The 21,047-nt window shown below is 41.5% G+C and overlaps 1 protein-coding gene across 1 annotated transcript; it reads left to right on the forward strand.

Moving 5' to 3' along the window:
- Positions 1-16,657: 16,657 nt before the first annotated feature.
- On the forward strand, positions 16,658-19,169 carry LOC120289852 (probable serine/threonine-protein kinase PBL6). The gene is made up of 3 exons (XM_039305231.1): positions 16,658-16,813; positions 16,950-16,996; positions 18,641-19,169. The coding sequence occupies exons 1-3, from the start codon at positions 16,658-16,660 to the stop codon at positions 19,167-19,169; spliced, it is 732 nt and encodes a 243-aa protein (XP_039161165.1).
- Positions 19,170-21,047: the final 1,878 nt, after the last annotated feature.

A 21,047-nucleotide genomic window follows, 5' to 3' on the forward strand; every position in this document is an offset into this window, starting at 1 on the left:
AAGAAACGGTAGTTGCGGTTAATTAAGTTAATTCTCGCCGATTACATCGGGTTGTAGAATTTGTACTTTCGAGTGAGGCTTTGTGAACTCTCCTCTCGTATTGGCTGAGATCGTGCTGGTTTCGATGAATTAAGCTGCGGTTATCTCAACGTCGATGGTTTGTTAGGATGAAAAAGGGAGGAGAGATGAAGCTCAGCTTCGATGAGGTGTTCTACGACGACTCGAAGCAAGATGATGTCTACCCGTTTCTTGCTCATCCTATTGTTCGAGGTATTTCTAGCATCGCCGCAGCACCTGATAGATGTGATGTCTGCAATGATGTCTACTCATTGATCCCAGCATTAGGTGCTTGTGTGAGTACATGAGATTAATCGAGTATTTTCAGGCGAATCCACTTCTTTCTCATCCTTTAATTGATGATTGAGATAAATCAATTATTTTTATCCAAATCCAGTGCTTGTAATGTTACTACAGCATGCACTCTCTAGTTTACTTCCAGTTGTATAAACATTTTAGTTTATATGTGTTGCTTTTAAATGTAACAGATGTGGTAAATGCGATAAATGGGACGATCATTACCTATAGACAGGTCTTTACCTTGATTTATCACTCGAAGAAAGTAGATTTGTTACAAGGTAGAGTGGCATGATCAGATGCATACATGTTTAAATGGGGAGGAGAGGATGCTGATAGGCTAAGTAGCATTGACACCAACACGCGACATTCAATAAGACACAAAATGACATGTTAACATGTTATTTTTTAACATGTTGTGATACATTGTATATTAAATAAATATCTTTACAATATATACATCCTAGAACCAGGGAAGACGGAGTTAATTTCCTGTAGGTAGGGGTGTCAACGGTTCGGTTCGGTTCGATTCGGTTCGGTTCGGTTTTCGAAAAACCAAACTGAACCGAACCGTTAGAAATAACTTCAAAACCGAACCGAATACGAACCGGGCCGAACCGAACCGAAATTTCGGTTCGGTTCGGTTTGGTTTTTCAGTTTTTGGTTTTTAGCTTTTGGTTTTTGGTTTTCGGTTTTTGGTTACTCTGTTCGTCCAACGAACCACACGATGACCTTCTTGGCAACGCCCGTAAGGCGTAAGCTGAATAGGTAAGCTCGCCCCTGCTTTTGCCCTGTTTTGGGTGCGCCGGGCCGGAGCTCTCGGCCGTCCGGCTCCCGCGAGCTCCGGCCGGCGTCGCCCCGCGTTTTGTTTCCGATGTCTTCCTCGTCGCGTGTCGAGAGTCCCAGTGTGGGTTGAGCTTCGATTGACCCAAAAATCCCGCGTTATAGTAGCGCGCCCCAATTGTTTGAGATAATGCCCGAACTGGATCTGAAAGTTTGTGTGGGGAATATTCATTCTCGTTGTGTTGTTTTGTCTGTGGCTTTCTTTGATCGAGCAAATGGAGGCATTTTTGCACTTTCTTTCTTTTCTAATTTCTACGATCATAATTACTTAGGCGCCTGTAAACCTGGGCCACTTACGAAATTTCCAAATGAGTTTAGTTAGGCCCTAGATTTTTTTTTTTTGGTCGGAAAGGTAAATATTATTTAAGTAATCGCAAAATTACAACCCAAAGCTATTGTATCAGCAGCGACAATATCCGATATGAGAGAAGGGGTAAAAATATTCCAGTTGCGGGCTAGGTCAGATCTTCCATGGGCCTTTGCGGCCCAATCAGCTGCTCCATTGGCCTCCCTTCGACAAAATTGCAATCGCAAGCTAGGGTAAGCTGGAAGCAGAGCCGCGATTTCGGTGAATAGCATACGTTCTTTCCATGGCGGCTTCGTTTGTCTGTTGACGATATCGATCAAGATCTTGCAGTCAGACTCAATCACTATTTTTGCTGTATGGAGATCTTGGTGCCGCAGGTGATGTAGCGTAAAGGTGAGCGCTTGAATTTCCGATTGAAAAGCTGAAGCTGCAGGGAAGCGATCTGTATAGATATCAGTAAGTATTCCTTGATGGTTGCGACTAATACACGACATCGTTCCTTCTTGTTGACCAGGGAAATAAGAGCCATCAATATTGCATTTCAGAGAGTCGCGATCAGAAGGTTTCCATTGAGTTCTTGCTTCGCCATCATCGGTACCTATGCTGTGGTGAGGCTTTGTAGAAGATGAATGGAGTCGATTATGTGCTAAGGCATCTACTACTGCTCGATTGGGGTCTGGAAACTGGCGGCAAAAGATCCAGTTGTTGCGCATACGGCATATTTGCCACAAGAGTTGTGCTATTGTCTCCAAACCAGGTACGAGCCGCTGATCTGTTACCCATGCTATGATCCAATCATCTATACGCTGTATTGTAGAAGGGGAAACAAAGATGTTGATCTTAGGGTGCTTCCATACGCTCGTAGTCCAGGGACAAAAAAAGAACAGATGTTCAATAGTTTCCGGAATCCGTTGAGTATAGAGACTGCATATAGGAGTGGGGGAAATATGTTGATGAAACAAGTTAGCTTTAGTCGCAAGGGCATTGTGACAGACTGTCTAGAGGAAAGTGCAGATCTTGGGCTCTGTTTGCATAGACCATATTTTATGCCACAGTAGTTTGGGGTGCTGGTGTGATGTAGATGTTTGCTGATCATTCTCTTTTGATGCATTGCTAACCAGTGATCTATAATTGCTCTTCACTGTATGATTGCCATCCTTGGTAGGTGTCCATACTAACTTATCATCAGTATAGGTAGGTCGAATATGGATTTTGACAATTTCAGTACTAATCGGAGGATAAAAAAGCTGATGAATTAAAGGGAATTTCCAGGTTAGGATGAGAGGATCAATAAGATCAGCCACCCGCTCTGGCTCCTCTCGTGCTGGTGGGCCGGCTATAGGTCCAGTAGATAACCAGCTATCTTCCCGAATCTTAATCTCCTTACCATTCCCTACCGACCATCGTACATTAGGTAGGATGGCTGCTCTGCCAAGAAGAAGACTCTGCCATCCCCATGAAGGGCGTGTACCTCTAGACGCCGTTTGGAAGTTAGCTAAATTGAAATACAACCCCTTAAAGATTTTACCCCACAAGGAGCAGGGTTTTTGAAGTAAGCGCCAAGCCTGTTTCCCAAGCATCGCTTTGTTGAACGCCATCAAATCTCGAAAACCAAGTCCTCCGCTATCCTTGTTAGCTTTAAGTAACTCCCATTTCCGCCAATGCACTCCGACCCTACTATAGTCATTCGTCCACCAAAATTTGGAAATTTTTTGTTCAATAATAAGTCTACACAAAGATATTGGGAGCTTAAAAATAGACATCGCATATTGAGAGATTGCCTGTACAACAGATTTGATTAGGATCTCCTTTCCGCCTTTAGACAAAAATCTTTCTTTCCAACCGTCAAGCTTTGACTTGATTCGCCATAATATCCACACAAACATCTCCTTTTCAGATCTGCCCCACTCTGAAGGAATACCTAAATATTTTCCATACCGATGTAACACCGGCATTCTAAATATTCCTGCTAAGTTTTCCTATAAACTCAACGGACAGTTCTTACTAAAAAAGAGGCCTGATTTGTTCCGATTTATAACCTGTCCCGATGCCAGACAGTATTGATTTAGAATATTAGCAAGATTATGACATTCCATCATAATGCCTTTGAGAAAGAAAACTGAATCATCAGCGAAAAAAAGATGCGATAGTGTCGGGCATGACCTGTTTAGCTTGATACTTGTGAGATGGCCAATGTTTATTGCTTGGTTGATGAGGGTAGGATAAAAGATTGGCTAGTAAAATGAAAATGTAAGGGGAAATAGGATCACCTTGTCGTATTCCTCTTGATGGCCGAAAATATGAAAGCTGTTCTCCATTAAAGCGAACACTTAAAGAGGTTGTTGAAATACATTGCATTATCAGCTGAACCCATCATGGATCAAATCCCAATTGCAGTAGATAATCCTTTAGGAAATCCCATTCAACTTCGTCATAAGCTTTTTGCATATCTTTCTTGAGAAGTACATTGAAGTGTCTCTTCCTTTCCTTAATGTGAAATTGATGTAAAGCTTCCTAAACGATAAACACATTATCTTGTATTTGTCTCCCTTGCACGAAGGCAGCTTGCTCTTCTAATATAAGGTCACAAAGCCATGGTTTTAGGCGATTGGCCAATAGCTTAGATATGACCTTGTATGCAAAGTTACAAAGGTTGATGGGTCTAAACTGATCCAGATTTTCAGGGTGGCAGGTTTTAGGTATTAGAGCAATGATCTTCTTGTTGAGGTCATGTGGCAACACCCCGGAATTAAAAAAGTCCCTCACTAAGTTTGTCAAATCATCCTGAATGATATCCCAGTGGCATTGATAAAACAGGCCATTTAAACCGTCTAGATCCAGCGCTTTCATTTTCCCCAGCTGAAAAGCTGCTTGTTTCACCTCTAAAACAGTGATTGGACTCATTAACCGATCATTCATTTCAGCTGTTATAACCCGAGGGCACTGATCCAGAATTGGAGCATAATTGCGTGGACCACCTGTTGTATATAACCGTGAAAAATAGGCAGTAGTTAGATCCTTCAAAGCCTGAGTTTCCCGCACCCAGTTATGATTCTCGTCTTGTAACATACCTATCCTGTTGTGCTGCCGTCTCTAAATAGTAGTTGCATGAAAAAAATTTGTGTTCTTATCACCCCATTACAAGCAATTAATTCGAGATTGCATAGCCTAGTACTTTTCCTCTTGCTGCCATGTATTTCTGATCTCATCCCGAAGAGAAGAAACTTGCTCTGTTTCAGTTCCAGAACTATATTGCTGGTTTATAATGATTTGAAGATGTTGTTGTAACGCTTGCACCTTAAGGTGGCCATTAGAAAATTTGGAACAGCTCCAAACTTGTAAAGCTCGAGAAAGCATTATTATTTTATGTACAAGGTCTGAATGGCTTACCTTAACTGAGTTCCATGCTGTGTAGATGACCTCGTGACACTCTTGATCGTGAAGCCAATAAGCTTCAAAGAGGAAAGGGCGTCAGCACTTTTTATGTGTAGCTGAAGTGGACAAGAGAAGCGGGCAAATGATCTGATCCCAAAGATGGCAAAACAAATACCTCCGCAGCAGGATATTGAAGTCGCCAATCAATAGTAAACAAAACACGGTCCAGTTGTTCCTTAACTAATTCGTCGCCGGTGCGATTGTTCATCTAGGTAAAGGCACATCCCTTACTCTCTAATTCCATCAAAGCACAGCCATTTATAACAGTCCGGAAAGAGTTTAAATGATACCAGTTTGACTGGCGTTTACCTACTTTTTCCCAGGGATAGAGGATCTCATTGAAGTCCCCCGCGCAAAGCTAAGGTAGAGTATTCGTGTTGCTGATACTTCTGAGTTTATCCCAAAATAACTGGTGATTGTGGTAGGAAGAGGGAGCATGAAGACAGGTCAACTGCGTCAGCCTATCATCCATCGAATCACGACAGAGCATATAAAAAAGGTACTCCGAATGCTTTTCAATCTCTAAAGAAATAGATTCATTCCAAAAAACTGCCAAACCCCCTGCTAGACCCGCTGGGTTGCGTACAAAAGATCTACTGAAATGTAATATGCGTTGCAATCTATGGAGAACCGGTTCATGATTCTTGGTTTCCATCAAAAATAGTAAGTCAGGCTTTTCCTTGGCCGTCATGGCCTTGAGTGCTTGAACTGTTAGGGGATTGTCCAAACCCTGATAGTTCCAACATATTAACTTCATTTGTGCGACAGTGGTTGTTTAAGGCCAGCCACCTTCGCCCATTGTGTTGCCTCATTCACTTCCATAACTAGTGTATCCAAAAATGGAGAATCATCAAAATTAGTAAATGCTGAGTGTTTATATCATATGGGGAGTACCTTTTCGGATTTTTAGCTGAAACCAACTTTGGAATAGCCATAGGGCCTTTCTGTTTTTTCGAATTCTGGTTTCCCATTGATGGATTGAGGATGGCCTTCTATTTTGCACTTGCAGGGATCATAGCCGTGGTGAGACTTTGCTCAATTGATAGTCGTTGTTGGGGAAAATGCTGATAAGTTGCTACTCGTCGGATGTGGGTGGATATTTCAAGTAAAGGCAGAGTGATAACTAAATTTTGCTGAGTCAACACTGGCTCAGTTGGCTATAAAGCTAGAGGCGTCTCAGGAACGGATTCTTCAGTCGTGTCAACACTCTTCGGGGGATTATAAAATACTTGCCAGTAAGGACTATGCACGCCAACCTTCGCTTTTAGCCACGGACTGTAAGCTAGTTTATCTCTACCATCCGTTTTCGCCTCTTCAAATGGATATACTGGACAATATGATGCAAAATGGCCTATCTTCCCATAGGAATAGCAGAAATGAGACAACCGTTCATAGCGGAAGTCAAGCCATAGTGTTCTCCCATCCAGGCGAATCAGTGTGCCAGACTGTAGAGGCTCGGCCAGGTTTACTGCTACTCTGACCCATCCAGCTTTTAAGGTAGAACCATCATGAAACAATGCTTTAAACTCGGTAACTTCACCAACCTGTTTCAAAGCTTTCCGAATCACCTACTCTGTGCTCCATTCTAAAGGGAGGTCGAAGACTTGAACCCAGAAGGCGCAATGGGTAAAGTCATAGAGATGGAAAGGTGTGTTAGGGATCCATGCTTTGAAAATTACTAAGTGGCTTGAAAATAGCCATGGGCCACCTTCCAATATCCTCTGTTTCTCAGTTTCTAACTGGAATTTTGCTGTATATAGGCCTTCCTCTTGCTGGGAAATGTCAACCTGGGTCATCCGCCAAATCCGCTTCAAGGTACTCTGGAATGCTTGAAAGTTTATAGCTGAGTTTTTTTTTTTTTTGGGCATAAGTTTATAGCTGAGTTAGAGAGTACTTTACCCACTAGTAATAAATGACATTCCTCTAATTGTTCTGGTTGGGGTTCCTCTTCCAAAATTTCTACTTCCAGTGCAGGGCCAAGTCGCCCCAAACGTTTACACAACGCAGCCATTCGCAAGGAATCATCTTGATTATCTGAAGCCATAAGTCACAACACAAGCAGTACAAAGTTCAGCAAAGTCGTATCAACATGGAGATTGAAAGAAAGCAGACATCGTGACCCAATCCGTGAAACAGAGGTAATCCGATTGAAAAAAGGATTCCTGAAAATCCATTGCTTACAAAGGTGAATCGCACTTTCTGCCCTTATCCGAGTACAGAAGATGTGACCACATACAAATAGTTCTTAAAATGAAACCACATTGAGGGAATCCACTGTCCAAATTCAAAAATCAAAGATAGGTAGTTCAAGAGGGGTTTCCGACTCAGGTCCACAAACAAACCAACCGAGAGAAGCGGCTAATTGGAGACGCCATCGTCGAAGACTTCAAAAGGGGAAGATCGAACAAAGAAAACTGAAAAGATCGGGTGAATTAGAAGGAGATTAGGGTTGCAATGGAGCAGTAAAAATACCATCGGTTGGGTAGGCCCTAGATTGATGAAACCTAATTTCTATCTTCCTCTTTCTTTTCAAAAGAAATTTTCATTCATTACAAAAATGATACATGAAAAGATCCATAGGAAATCTTAAAAGTCACTATAACAAAGCAAGTCCGTAGAGCTTCAAAACAAACCAAAAACCAGAAATCAAGGTATGTCATTAGAGGATGGTCGGCAAAGATAATCACATGCTCATCCTTTAAGAACAAATATGTGATTGCATCCAAGCAAAAGAATTAGTAGCCGATCATTAAATCACACATCATCATCAGTGATGGACACATGTCAAGATCTCCATTTGTAGTTACGGTTTTGTTTCTCGGCTGTGTGCACCTAGGTTCAGTCTCCCCAACATGTCAAGTGAATTGTAAGTGCACAATATCTACAAGCAATAAAATGATGAGTAAGTATCGTTCCCACCAAGATTGTCTCTAATTATCCAATTACTTATCGAAGATGATCAATCTAAAGAGTAAGCTAACCAAGTTGGAAAGGCAAGTGAAAAGTGAACTAAACCAATTAAAGGACTAAAATATAAAAGGGCTGAAACTTAAAGGATTCAAAAGCTGATTAAAATTGCAAAGTAAACCTAATATAAAGAGAACCGAAAATTAACAAGGCAAACATCAAGATATCAACCAAGATCACAAAGCTTTAGAGCATGCAACTTTACTTAACAAATCATAATCAGTTTTCTTAACTTGTCATGCAACAAAGTAATTCCCAATTGTGCTAGTGAAATTTCCATAAGTTAGATTACATGCCAACTTTGGTATAATAAACCCTAGTTAGGTGTGTTAACCCACACTAACTTTAGGTGAATTTAAAATACCTAAAAGCATTAAGATCATGATAGAGAACACCACAATCAAAACAATTATATTGCATGAACAAGTCTTGAAAATTAATCAATCATGGTTAAGATCCATTGTAGCTCTAACAAAAGAAATTTAGAACATAATTAAAGCTAATTAACAGCAAACATTAAAGAGAACATAATTGCTAAATTAAAACAAACTCACCAATTTGAGTCACAAATAAGTTCAAGTTTGCCTCCTTCTTCTCTCCTTGACATGTGCCCATTCCACTAATAAAATAGAAGCATAAAAAGTTAACTAAGAAAACCTAAAATCTTCTCCAGAGGTGGCGACTCCAAAGCTCCTCCCGAATCTGAAATACACGGCACAAGAGGGATTTATATAGCCTCCAAAAATCTGCCCTAGGTCAGCCTCTTATTAGGTCTTGCCTGGCTTTTTCTTCAAGATAAAATATTCTGGAAGATACTAAAAAATTCTGAAAAATATTAAGATATTGTGGCATCCGGAATTTTGTGACGATCCTTAGATATACGATGGTCCATGACTAAGTGACGGAAGCATCGTCGGACTATATTATCATCGTTAGACCGATGCGTTGCATTTAAGCAATGGCCCGAGCGTTGAACTAACTATGGTTTTGTCGGAAATGTTTCATACACTCATGTGAGGCGAGGTCCGTTTCAAGTAAGGTGTCGACAAGATGTTTTCTATATTAAATTTGGCCGTCCAATTGTGTACCCTATTAATATCCTTGTTCATTTTTGTGACACCGTGCGGCCTTGTAAGTAAGCTGTGATTTAGTCCATGCAAATGCGTTGATTAAGGATTAATCTTCGGAGAAATTGGGCCATGCACGGAGACCATACGGCCACGCATTGTTGGCCCAAGCTACCGAGCTTCCCCTTCATTCGGTTGGCAAATGGAGTCAACAAGTTTTGAGATTGTTGACCGAGGGAGAGCCAGCAACAGCCACGTTGCTCTTCATTCGATGGCCAGCGCGGGAGGAGAAACCAAACAAGGGAGAGCCACCCTTTCTCCACCTGTCTTCAGTCTTGGTTGCCATCGAAAAATCCCATGCAATTGACTAATGAGTCAACAAACCAAGGAAACAAAAGGGTTCGAAATTGAGGGGAGGAGAGAGAAGAACCGAACAGAATTTTGAGTGAGTGAGAGAGAATTCAGTGAGCAAAACCGTGGAGACAGAGAGAGTTCGAGCGAGAAAAGTGGGCGCGCGAGTGTGAGCCGTGAGGAAGGAAGAGAAGGACCGCCTTCTGCCGTGCTCGAGCTGCTGCTGTCGACGCCGCTAGCCTTCGCCGCCGTTAAGCCGAGCCCGAGACCCCCGAGCCCCTGTTTTGCTTGCAATTGAGCTAAAGAGCTAGAGGCAAGTGAATGTCCATTAACCTATAGCATGTTGTGCTGTTGTTATCTAGTGTAGTGTGATAGACTAGGAGATGTTTGGGTTGTGGATGTTGGATGCTGGATTTTGGATAAGTGGAGTAAAAAAAAATGAATTGTGAAATTGAGAAATCTCTAGTATGATTTTGGTCTTGATTTCTTCATGAAAGCGGTAGGGAATTGTCTAAACTATAACATATATTTTAGTCAGATTTTTCGAAATTTATATATAGTGGTATAAGTCCATTTCAATGTTCAGCACTTTACTGTGGAAGTATAAATTCTGGAATAAATTCTGGGCTGAGTTATGCGACCTGTTGCAATTCATACCTAACTATTTTGGCTTAGTATTGTTCATAAAACTTTTTCCTTTAAGTCTTATTTATAACATATCAAAATTTTAGAATTTTTTGAGTTCATTTAGGGGTTATTCTGAAATTGTTACTAAAACTGTGCATTGTGATGTTTGAGCTGTTTTGTTCCGCATTTGCTCAATTTGTCCCAAAGGTGAATGAATATTGAGTTGTTATTTGACATGATGATATTGGAATTCAGCATATCATGCAATATTGAGGTTTGATGAAGACTCATGGGACATCTTGTCATTGCATCGAAAAGTGTTTTTGATATTAAGATGTTAATTGTTACCGTTGGACCCTCGTGTCAATGATGCCCTGGGGGTCGGGAGGCCCAAAGGATCGAATGAGTCGATGCCTTGTGGATGCTAGGGTCCGTAGTGCCCCAGAGGTTTTCCCCGGGAGCATCGGGATGCCCGGTGGTATGTCAGTACGTAATTCCGGATGGCAGGGGTAACCATTTTCGTGGCAAACCCCGAAGGTTCCTCGTGATGCCAAGTGGGGTGTGAGATGCCCGGAGGTGTGACGTAACACGCTCTGGATGCCCGGTGGCCTTGTGGCCAGATGCCGGAGGCTTTCATGACGCCAGGTTGGGTGCAGAATCTCAGAAGGATGCAAACACTGGTCCTCTTGAGGGATAAAACCCTTTTAAATGTTAAAATGGATGATTATACTAAGTGTGAGTGTGGTCTGGTTATGAGACTATATTGTATGGCATGGAATGAGACGTGTCATAACAGTTTGGCCCTATGATTGGGACTTGTGTGACTGGACATGATGCATCTTATTTGTTGAAACTGCATTGGTCATTGCATTGAAGATTTATATGGTTTAGATGCATACTCATTCCTTGAACACCTGTCTTGTCTATATTGCATGAAACTGGATCATGATGGCTTGCATAGTATAGTTTAATGGATATTTTGCTGTTGAGTGGTTGTATTGTGGCATCCCAAAAATTCAAGACAAGCTCTAAGGTGTATTAAGGCTCATAATTAGGTAATGAAATTACCTATGGTTTATGCTTTAGCCATTAGTTTTCTTAAGGCTAAGTGATATGTGCTTGTGTTCATGAATTTTTTTGAAATTAGGACTATGGGATAAATTAATGAGAATAATCTATGCTTGGCTATACACCTCATAGATTAGATTCCTATAAATAAAATGTTACAAGATTTTTGGCCATGTGGAATTTAGTAATTAAATTCTTAAAGGAAGAATAGAAAAATGGGAAAATTTGATTTGATTTAGGTTTGGGCCTTAGGCCCAAGAGTGGACCTTTAATGGGCCAAGTTGGCCGGCCCATTGAAGCCCACAAGTAGGGCTGCCGTCGACCATGAAAGGGGGAGGAGTGCCGGCCCAAATGCCCCAAGCCCAAGCCCAAAAGCCCATGCATGTATCATGACAAGTGGCAAAAGGGAGATGGCATGCATTGGCCATTGGGGAGGCAAGCTAATGATGAGAATTTGGGGAAATAAAAGGAAGAGGAGAGAGAGAGGGTGGCCGGTTGGCTATTCGACCAAGTGAGAGAGAGAACCGTGCGAGAGAGAGAGAGAGAGAGAGAGAGAGAGAGAGAGAGAGAGAGAGAGAGTGAGGCCGAGAGAGGAGAAGCCGAGAGGAAGAAGCTCGCCGTTCGTCCGTCCGTCGCCGCCTGTTGCTGCTCGTTCGCCGCCGTGTGCTCGTCGCTAGTTTGGTCTAGAGGCAAGTTGGGAATCCGCTTTCTACTCTTGCATGAATGTCTTGCATGTGTGATCGGAATCTAGGATGTTTGGAGGCAAGGAAGTGAAGCTAATGTGGTTTGTTCTTGAGTTTGCATGCTGTTTTCGTGAGATCCGCCTGACCCAGAATCTTGTGAGAGCTTGCATGCATGTTTTGAGTTCGATTTTGACTTTGATATCTTCATGAAAGTTGTAGCCAACATCTTAAAATATAACATAATAAAAGTTGGTGCAAAATGATGGAGATTTGAGGGGTCAAACTCTCATCCTACGGAGACACCAGATCTGGAACGATTTCACTGACCTTTCGGTGGATTTGTGGTTGCATGTTGATTTTTACTAAGAATATCTTTTCGACTTCTTCATGAAACTTGTATAGAACATCTTGAAGTTTAACATACTCAAATTTGAAGCAAAATGAACAAGTGTAGCCTAGTGAATCAACTTACTCTTGAAAACCGTAGATCTGGAGACGCGGTACAGGTTACCCGAGACTTCATGGACCCGTATGATGACTATAATCTGGAATTTTGACTTAGATCTCTTCATGAAAGTTGTAGGGGACCTCTTGATGTAAAAAATATCCAAATTTCAGAGGAAACGAAGAAGAATAGGTAGGTGAAAACTCAGTATTTCGGAGAAACATGCACTGGACGTTTCGGTGTTAGATCCAGAAGCTTCGTGTGACTGTAGAAAATAATCTAAAAAGAATTTAGCTTAGAAGTCTTCATGAAAAATCTACTTTAGTGTCTTGTCTATAACCTGATAAAATTTTATAATTTTCGGAAGTCGTTTGGATATTTTAATCAAATTATTTCGGAAACTGTGCATTCTGTTTTTATCCGAAATTACATGTTGTATTTGTGTGAATTATAATTTTGTGTGGAATTCGATTGGCCTTGTGTTTTTCATGAAATTATTACCCTATTGTCTTGGCTATCACTAGCCTTAATTTCATGATTTTTGAGAATCATATGGATATTTAATTTAAATATTTTCGAAAATGGTACAAGCTGGGATTTAAATAAATTTCAAAAAAAGGCATGATAAATGGACTATTTTAAATTGTATGAATTCCATCTTTATGGATGATTGTACCTTGCTGCATGTATGATGATGACTGATAATGCATGTGTAGATCGAAGGATGAAAGTGATTTTATTTGGCATTCATCATGTGCCATGCTGAGTTGAGACCTAAATTGGTAAACATGATCAATGATAAATGAGGAATCTGTTTGTGGCGGATGATAATGCCCTGGGAATATCAGGATGCCCGGGATGGGGGGTGCCGGATACCCGGAATGTATAGAGATACATGGCCGGATGGCCCTAGGAGTATCAGGATGCCTGGAATGGTTGGGTGCCGGAAGCCTCGGAGGTCTTTGCCCGAGGGGATGCCTCGTGATGCCAGTTGGGATGCGAGATGCCCGGAATGTGGGGGTGCCGAATGCCCGGTGGCCTTAAATGGCTGAATGCCGGAGGTTTTTCTCGCGATGCCAGGATGGGGTGCGAGTGTAAAGTATGGGATGAAATTGATGATCTCGAGAAAGAGTGATGTGGTGATCGAATTGAAAGTTAAAAGTGGAAATTGAATCATGCATATATGACATGATATGATGATGATCACCTATGGCATGATGATATGCATATATGACATGATATGATGATGATATGCATATATGACACGATATGATGACGATATGCATATATGACACGATATGATGATGATATGCATATATGACATGATATGATGATGATCACCTATGGTATGATGACATGTATATAAGATATGATAATGACATGCATATATGAGATGATATGATGATGATATGCATATATGACATGATATGATGATGATCACCTATGGCATGATGACATGTATATAAGATATGATAATGATATGCATATATGACATGATATGATGATGATATGCATATATGACATGATATGATGATGATCACCTATGGCATGATGACATGTATATAAGATATGATGATGATATGCATAAATGATATGATATGATGATGATCACTCATGGCCTGATGATATGTATGTGTTATGATTGTGATGAAGATGTATGATGGTATATGCATGGCTTCGAGGTAAGTATGCTTGGATGCATGATTGACATGTATGATGTTGTGATTGTGTTGCATGTTGCAATGAGTAGTTATTGGATTCCTTTACCTGCTGAGTGGTTGTACTCACCCCTTCGGGGACCAACATTTCAAATTAGCAGGATGCCGCTCCCTGCTGTCACGCGGGGTGTATTTTACGGCCTACCTTCCGATGTAGAGGTCGAGTGTGTGGAGATCAACTGTCCCACCATTCCTGGATTGACTTTCATCCGAGTGCGCTGTTTAGTTATGTATGATGTGGGCTTGGTTGGGGGCCCTGTTGTCCAGGAGTTCATATCCGTCCATGTTCGTCGAGACGGAGCGATGCGTGGAATGTTGCCGCCGCCACTGCCTGATGCACCGGGATGGGTGTGAGGGCCCGTGCGTGTCAAGTAGGAGCTGAAACTTTTTGGGATGGTTAGCCGACACTAGTGATGGGGGATCTTGCACGTTAGTCGTAGTGGGTCGAGTGTTTCTTTTTGGGTTATGGCCAAGTGTGGCTTCATGTCCTGGCCTTTCTTTTGATGTACCGACCCAAGGAAACCCATCTTGAAAATATGTAAATAAAGTGTCTTGGCTTTGTCTTTTCTCATGATGATTAGTGGTGTGCAATTGTATCATGGTTGTTGGAGGGAGAGATGGAGATATTGTATTTTGCTTCCAATAATGAGTCGCGCTGGGACCGCTTTCAAAAAAAATAAAAATAAAGTCTATGAACTTCGATGCTTCTTCTAAAAGATGTAGTTAGTGTTCCATTAGGTGTAACGTCAGGTGCCTGTGGCGACCCTAGGTGGTTCAAAATAAAGTCTATGAACTTCGATGCTTCTTCTAAAAGATGTAGTTAGTGGTCCATTAGGTGTAACGTCAGGTGCCTGTGGCGACCCTAAGTGGTTTGGGGTGTCACATGTACTCACCCCGTTTGGAGACTAACATTTCAGACTAGAAGATATGCCTCTACTACCAGTCACCCCCGGCACATTCTATGGTATTCCAGTCGACCTTGAGTGTGAGTGTTTGGAGCACTACCATCCTGAGATACGAGAGTTGGTTTTTGTTTGAGTGAGGATACTGATCATGTTTGACATTGGTCCTCCCGCCGGCCCAGTGCTCCAGGAGTTTCTGACTGTGTTCATCCGCCGTGATGGGAGTACGCTGGGGCCGTTGCCGCCGCCGCCAGTTGATAGACCGGACTGGGTGTGACCGAGAGTGATGGTCAGCGGATGAAGCATTTTTGGACCGCCGACACAAACTGATGGGCCTATGTACATGGTTGTTGGAGAGTCGATACTTTTTGAAAATAGCCGAGTTTAGAAAGGTCTTGGCATTTTGATGTACCGACCCATGATGTCCATCTAGTTATGTAAATAAAAGTGCTCGACTTTAACTTATAAAATGTTTAGTTGGTGTGCATTGTTTCTGAATATGGAATAGGGAGATGTTGGTTATGCTTCCGCTATATAAACTGCGCAGAGACCTATAGAAAGAATATAAACCCCCAGGATTTATGGACTTGTTGAAGTTCTATGGTATCAAAGTAATAGACCTTTAGGTCAAGAGAAAGCAAAGGCGAGTATGATCTGTGGTGACCCCAATGGATCGGGGGCCGTTTAGGGGGTGCCACAGATATCTTAAAAGATATTGAAATATTTTGGAAAATGCTGAGATATTTTGGAAGATATTAAGGCACATGGACTAATCTGCAAATCCAGCACAAACACATGGAAAAATTACGCATATGGTCCTCGCGTATTCTGCAAATGATGCACATGGTCCCTTATGAATCTGAAATCTTTATTTACTACAAAATTCAATAAAATTATATGAGTAGCAAATAAATTCACCCAAAATTCATCAAAAATTAGCAAATATCAAGCTTAAATTAGCAAAATACTCTATCTAAAATAGAGTTATCACGACACTATCACTGTGCGGAGATAATATAAACATGTTGAATAAGCTCAAATCTGACACCTGGAAGATTGAGCCTTTTAGCAAGTGTAAGACACCTAAGCTTTTGACAAAAACCTATTGAATGAGCACATATTTGACATTGAAGCTACTAAGAACATCATTAAAACTAGAGGCAGAGCACTTATTCATTAAAACTCTTAAATCTAGAATTAAATTGGAGAGAAAAGCTCTCAAATTTAAGATTGTCTCTCCAATCTAAGATCAAGAGAGAGCAAAACTTCCAAATCTAAATCTAGAGGAAACAAAAGGAAAAACAACTCGGGAGGGGAGAGAGAGATCTAGGTCAAATCCCTCCCCACTAGAAGTTAAGATTAATAAAGGCTGAAACTAGAGAGGAAATTGGATATCGAAAATGCAGATTAATTTCCATCTCATTCAGTCACCTATTTGTGTACTTAACCATCACAACCGCTTAGGACTCGAATTCACGTCCACGTGCCACTCGGTGTCCAAACTTCGGATATTACACTTGCATAGTATATAAATATATGGCATAAAAGACGGAGAAGACAACCCAACCGTCTTTACACCAAAAACGTGAAGAGCCCTAGCATCTCTTGGTCAAATACTCCTTATTTAAGAAATAGAACTCTCCGCCTTTTACATATTTGACCGACACAAACACGGTAGTTGGATTACGTGTCTAATAGAAAACGTTGGTTTGATACCTTTCCAAAGGGAAATTCGAGCGTTAAAAATATACGCCATTGCAATATAGTGAAATTCTTTAGTATTTTGTTCTCATGCCCAGCATTGTTTTCTGCTGTATAGGTACATGAAAAAGAGGGAGCTTGAGGAAAATTTTGAGCGATGATGAAAAGGCATTAGAAGTTCAATGAGACATGAGGTTAAATGGGGTCCGAGGAGTTGCGAATGTAGTGTCCTATATGCATGATGACTATTCTTATCCGTTAATTCATCGGGACTTGATCAGCAACAATGTTCTATTAAATGGTGACTACGAGGCTCATGTTTCCGATTTTGGCACCGCCATATTGGTGAGGCTAGATTCATCAAATTGGACTGCTATTGCAAGCACAATCAAATTCGATTAACATCATATCCATAGTTTTCGGAGATCTAGTTTCATTTGCTGTGCGTATTAGGTTAACTGAATAACTATTGCTAGTGTAGGGAACAAAGGGTAGTGACGGTATCCTTGTGTTGAAGGGTGTTTTTTGGTAAACGATGTTTTGCTCTTTTTTTTTTTAAAATATTTTTGAAGGGGGCGCGTTTGCTAAAATGAAAGAATAATAAATCAAATCCCCTGGAGATTTTTCTTGTGTTCAGTCAAACTTAGTAATAAAAAAGAGTAAATTAGGAGTGTTTCTACGGTGCCGTGCCCGGCTTCGTGTGGGAATTCCCGTGGCATCGTGACCGGGTCTAGCCGAAAGGGCAGAATTCAAAAGATGCGGGGTAAATTGCTGGCCATGGGCATCGAAATTCCAGCTTGGACCAGGGTTACCTTCGCATATCGTGCAAATTACTGCATATTTGAAGAATGAACAACCGTCGATGCAATATTAAAGCGTGGTCATTCGAGGTTGCGTGTGAATTAGTACTATATTACACTAGATGAAAGGGGAGCCTTTAATTAGAGGTGAGCATAGTCTGGATTGGACCAATTCAGTACCTAATCCAGGAACCGACCTGCACAGTATTGGTCCCCAATTTTTGAAACCAAGAACCACCCTACTAAGCTTGGGACCGAGCACGATCAAATAAATAAATAAATAAATAAAAACAAAAGCTTGGGACGGAGGACTGAACCAACCCTATGGATTCGGTCCGGTTCCAAGGTCAACTTGGGATCAATCAGTTATTTTTTTGTATCATTTTTTGCATTCCCTAAAATGACAAACATACTATTTGAAATTACATATCCATCAACAATGCGATTTTCAGTACCTAAACTATGAACACAATACATATCAAACATAAATATAATGTAAGATAACAACAGAAATTTACACTTCCTAAAAGTAACAAACCATAAAAACAAACATGCGAGACGATGGAATAGATGCAAGTGGCGAGGTGAGTGAATAGAGGTAAGCAAGACAAGTGAAAAGAGGCAAGTCGCAAGGCGAGCGGTGATTAAGGTGAGCGAGGCGAGCAAGGCCATGGTGAGTAAAGAGTTTTTATTTTTTATTTTTTGGGGGTCAAATTAGGGTTGGGTTTCTTTCTACTTTCTAATTTACATAACAAATTGAATTACGAATATAACAGAGGAGGTGGCGCTAGAATTTAGAGTAGATAAAAGCATAATATATATATATATATATATATATATATATATTATGTACAAGGTTAATCTGGGTTGGATCAACCCTAAACTTTCAAGACCAATGACCAATCCACACATTGTAGGGTCTAGGGGTCCTAGGACCAAGGACTGACTAAATTCTCCTGGGAAGCCTTTTCCCCACGACTCATATCCGAGGCCACACAAGGGCTTTGGTGAACCAACCGTGCTCGTGGCGAGACGTGACATTCTGCTGTAAACTAACCGCCGATTAGAAGTTCTTGTCCACACGAATAGCCAGAATAATTTCTTGGACTACACTTTGCTGTATGGATTTGCTGTATGGACGTGCTAATGGACTGGTCCTTGTACATACATGCCTAATTTAACGGTCATAAAAGAAATTCGTGGCCATGAATAGAATTGTGGACCGGATCGCTAAAGTCTGGAGAGTTAAAGCCCTTTCCCAGTTTTGCTTAGCCAACCCACTGCAAAGCCTTTGAGATCTAGTTTGTTCTAAGGCTCGTGCTGTGGGCTTTGATGTTATCCTTTGGAGCATAAATGAAACTCTCTTCACCAGGCCACTCTTCGCGTTTCGCCGCCAACGCATATCCCCAGACCAGATCGTTGAAACAGCTTTCACCCTGGCTAACCTCCAGATCAATACTCAACAGCAGGAATCGACAACTCGATCCGCTTGGCTAAACCCTAATCGGACATGGCTTCCACCGCAGCAAGGCATGGTGAAGATTAATGTGGACGGAGCTTTCCCCACAGCAAATCAAATGGGCGCCATAGCAAGCATTGCTCGCGATCACACGGGCAGCTTGATCGGAGGAGTCACCCGCACTGTCTCAGCATCCTCTGCTCTCGAGATGGAGATCCAAGCTTTATTATACACTCTAAAGGATCTGTTACAGCAACATCTAACAGAATCTCACTTGGTGTTGGAGTCCGGCAGCATCATTCTTGTGGAAACCCTCAATCGGTGCCGTCTGCCGCCGTGGGAGTGCCAAGCCCTCTTTGCCGAAAGTGCAGAACTCCTACAAAGCTTCCACAACCTCAACGTGAAGCACTGCTGTCGGGAAGCAAATGCCCTAGTCGACTAGGCCGCCAAGGCCCACGGAAGAGGGTCTATTTCTCCTAATTGGATCATCTCTCCTCCTCAAGTCATGATGGACATGCTTTGTAATGAAGCCCTAGTTAAGGGTTGTTCCTATTTTCCTACGTGAAGTACAATATCAATATATTATCTTTTCCGATAAAAAAAATTACTAGAACTTGCATAGGCAAACAGATGGCATCTGGATTTTGGAATGCAACGCTATGCTTTTTGGAGGTTTAGGACGGCTCATCATATCCAATGAATAGGACGTCATAAAAGTGAATCTACATTGTAAGTATTAGCATTTACAAATCCACATGACGATCCGTCATCACTAGGAATGTATATTACATTTTCTTAATTACTGGCGATGCACACCATAATCTTTGAAAATTTATAGTCTCGGAGAGCAAACGTGGTAAAATTGGACTTCCGAAAGTATGTCACAGTACAAAAGTTTAGAATGGCCAAAAAAAGAAAAAAAAAGTCATAAGTTGGTTTTCCTTGTCCAGATGATTTGCCTTCGATCGCTGACGGCTGGCCGTAGCCAAAAACAATACGTTGTAGTTTTGGAGTCATTGTAATTACAATGAGGATGAGTTGGCTAAAGACATTCAGTCAACATATGTAGTATTGACACGGACATCCGACATGCAACACGACAGGACATGACACGCCGGCACATCATTTCTCAAAAAATAAATAATTCCGATACGTTGGAACACGTTATATAATAAATAAATATTTTTATATACACATGATTATTTCAAAAATAAAGAGTAGAGTCAACTTATTTAAATAAATTTATAACCTTTTACGGTGATCATAATTTATTATTATTCTACATTATTAATCTTTTTTCTTTCTTGAAATCACCCTCCACCCTCTCCCTCCGAAAAAGAAAAGAAAAAAAAGACAAATCCTGCCCAATCAGACAGGCATCCCATTTATTTTTATTTTTTTTGCTCTTCATGGCACCATCATTTTTAATTTTTTTTTCCTATTCTTCCTTGAAAACCAAAACACTAGCTGCCTACTATTCCTCCTAGGTGCCTCCTCCTTGCACGGCACCTCATTTTTTAATTTTTTTCTGCCATCTTTGGAAACCCAAACCTAGTTGCCTCCTCCTCCACGGCACCACCCATATATATATATGTATTTTTTTTTTTCTGCCCTTCCTTGGAAACCTAAACCGTAGCCTCCTCCTCATCCTTCTATGCTCCTCCTCCCTGCACGGCATCCCCATTCTTTTCTTTTTTCCACCCTTCTTCCTAAAACAAAAAGAGCAACCTTGAAAGCTCTCGGAAGACACTGGCCACTCCCTTGGTCGCCTTATTGCAGTTGCTCGCTGCCTTGCCTCTAGTCCTCCCTCTTTTGCGATCGTAGCCTTGTCTCTGGTCCTTCGTCGTGGTCATCTCGATCGCCTGGTTCTCTCTTCCTCCAACCCTCTCTCACCGTTGCGGCCTCACCATCGTGGCCTCAGCGCTGCAGCCTCGCCTCCGCAGCCTCGCTTCCTCTCCCTCGCCCTCGTCTCCACCCTCCATCGCCTTCTACAATGATTCACTCTCCCTTCACGCTTGTAGACTCGCTCTAGAAACCCAGCCTCTTGTGATTCTGGACTCGCAAGTCGGAGCGTGTTGAGAAGAGTTGACCACATATCGGATTTTCCGACACGTGTTGACCACGTGTCTCAGCGTGTCCGGCGTGTCGGACACGCCGACACGTGTCCGACACAACACGAAAGGTTCCCGAACGTGTCCATGCTTCATAGCAGTCAATAACAAGAGCAAAATGTTGTGTTGTATATTTCGTGATTACGACAACTTGTGTAGGTTTATGATGGTTGTCAAGTTCGATTTACGACAATGTACAATTTGATTTT

This window comes from Eucalyptus grandis, chromosome 11 (assembly GCF_016545825.1).
Source record: "Eucalyptus grandis isolate ANBG69807.140 chromosome 11, ASM1654582v1, whole genome shotgun sequence".
Taxonomy (NCBI): domain Eukaryota; kingdom Viridiplantae; phylum Streptophyta; class Magnoliopsida; order Myrtales; family Myrtaceae; genus Eucalyptus; species Eucalyptus grandis.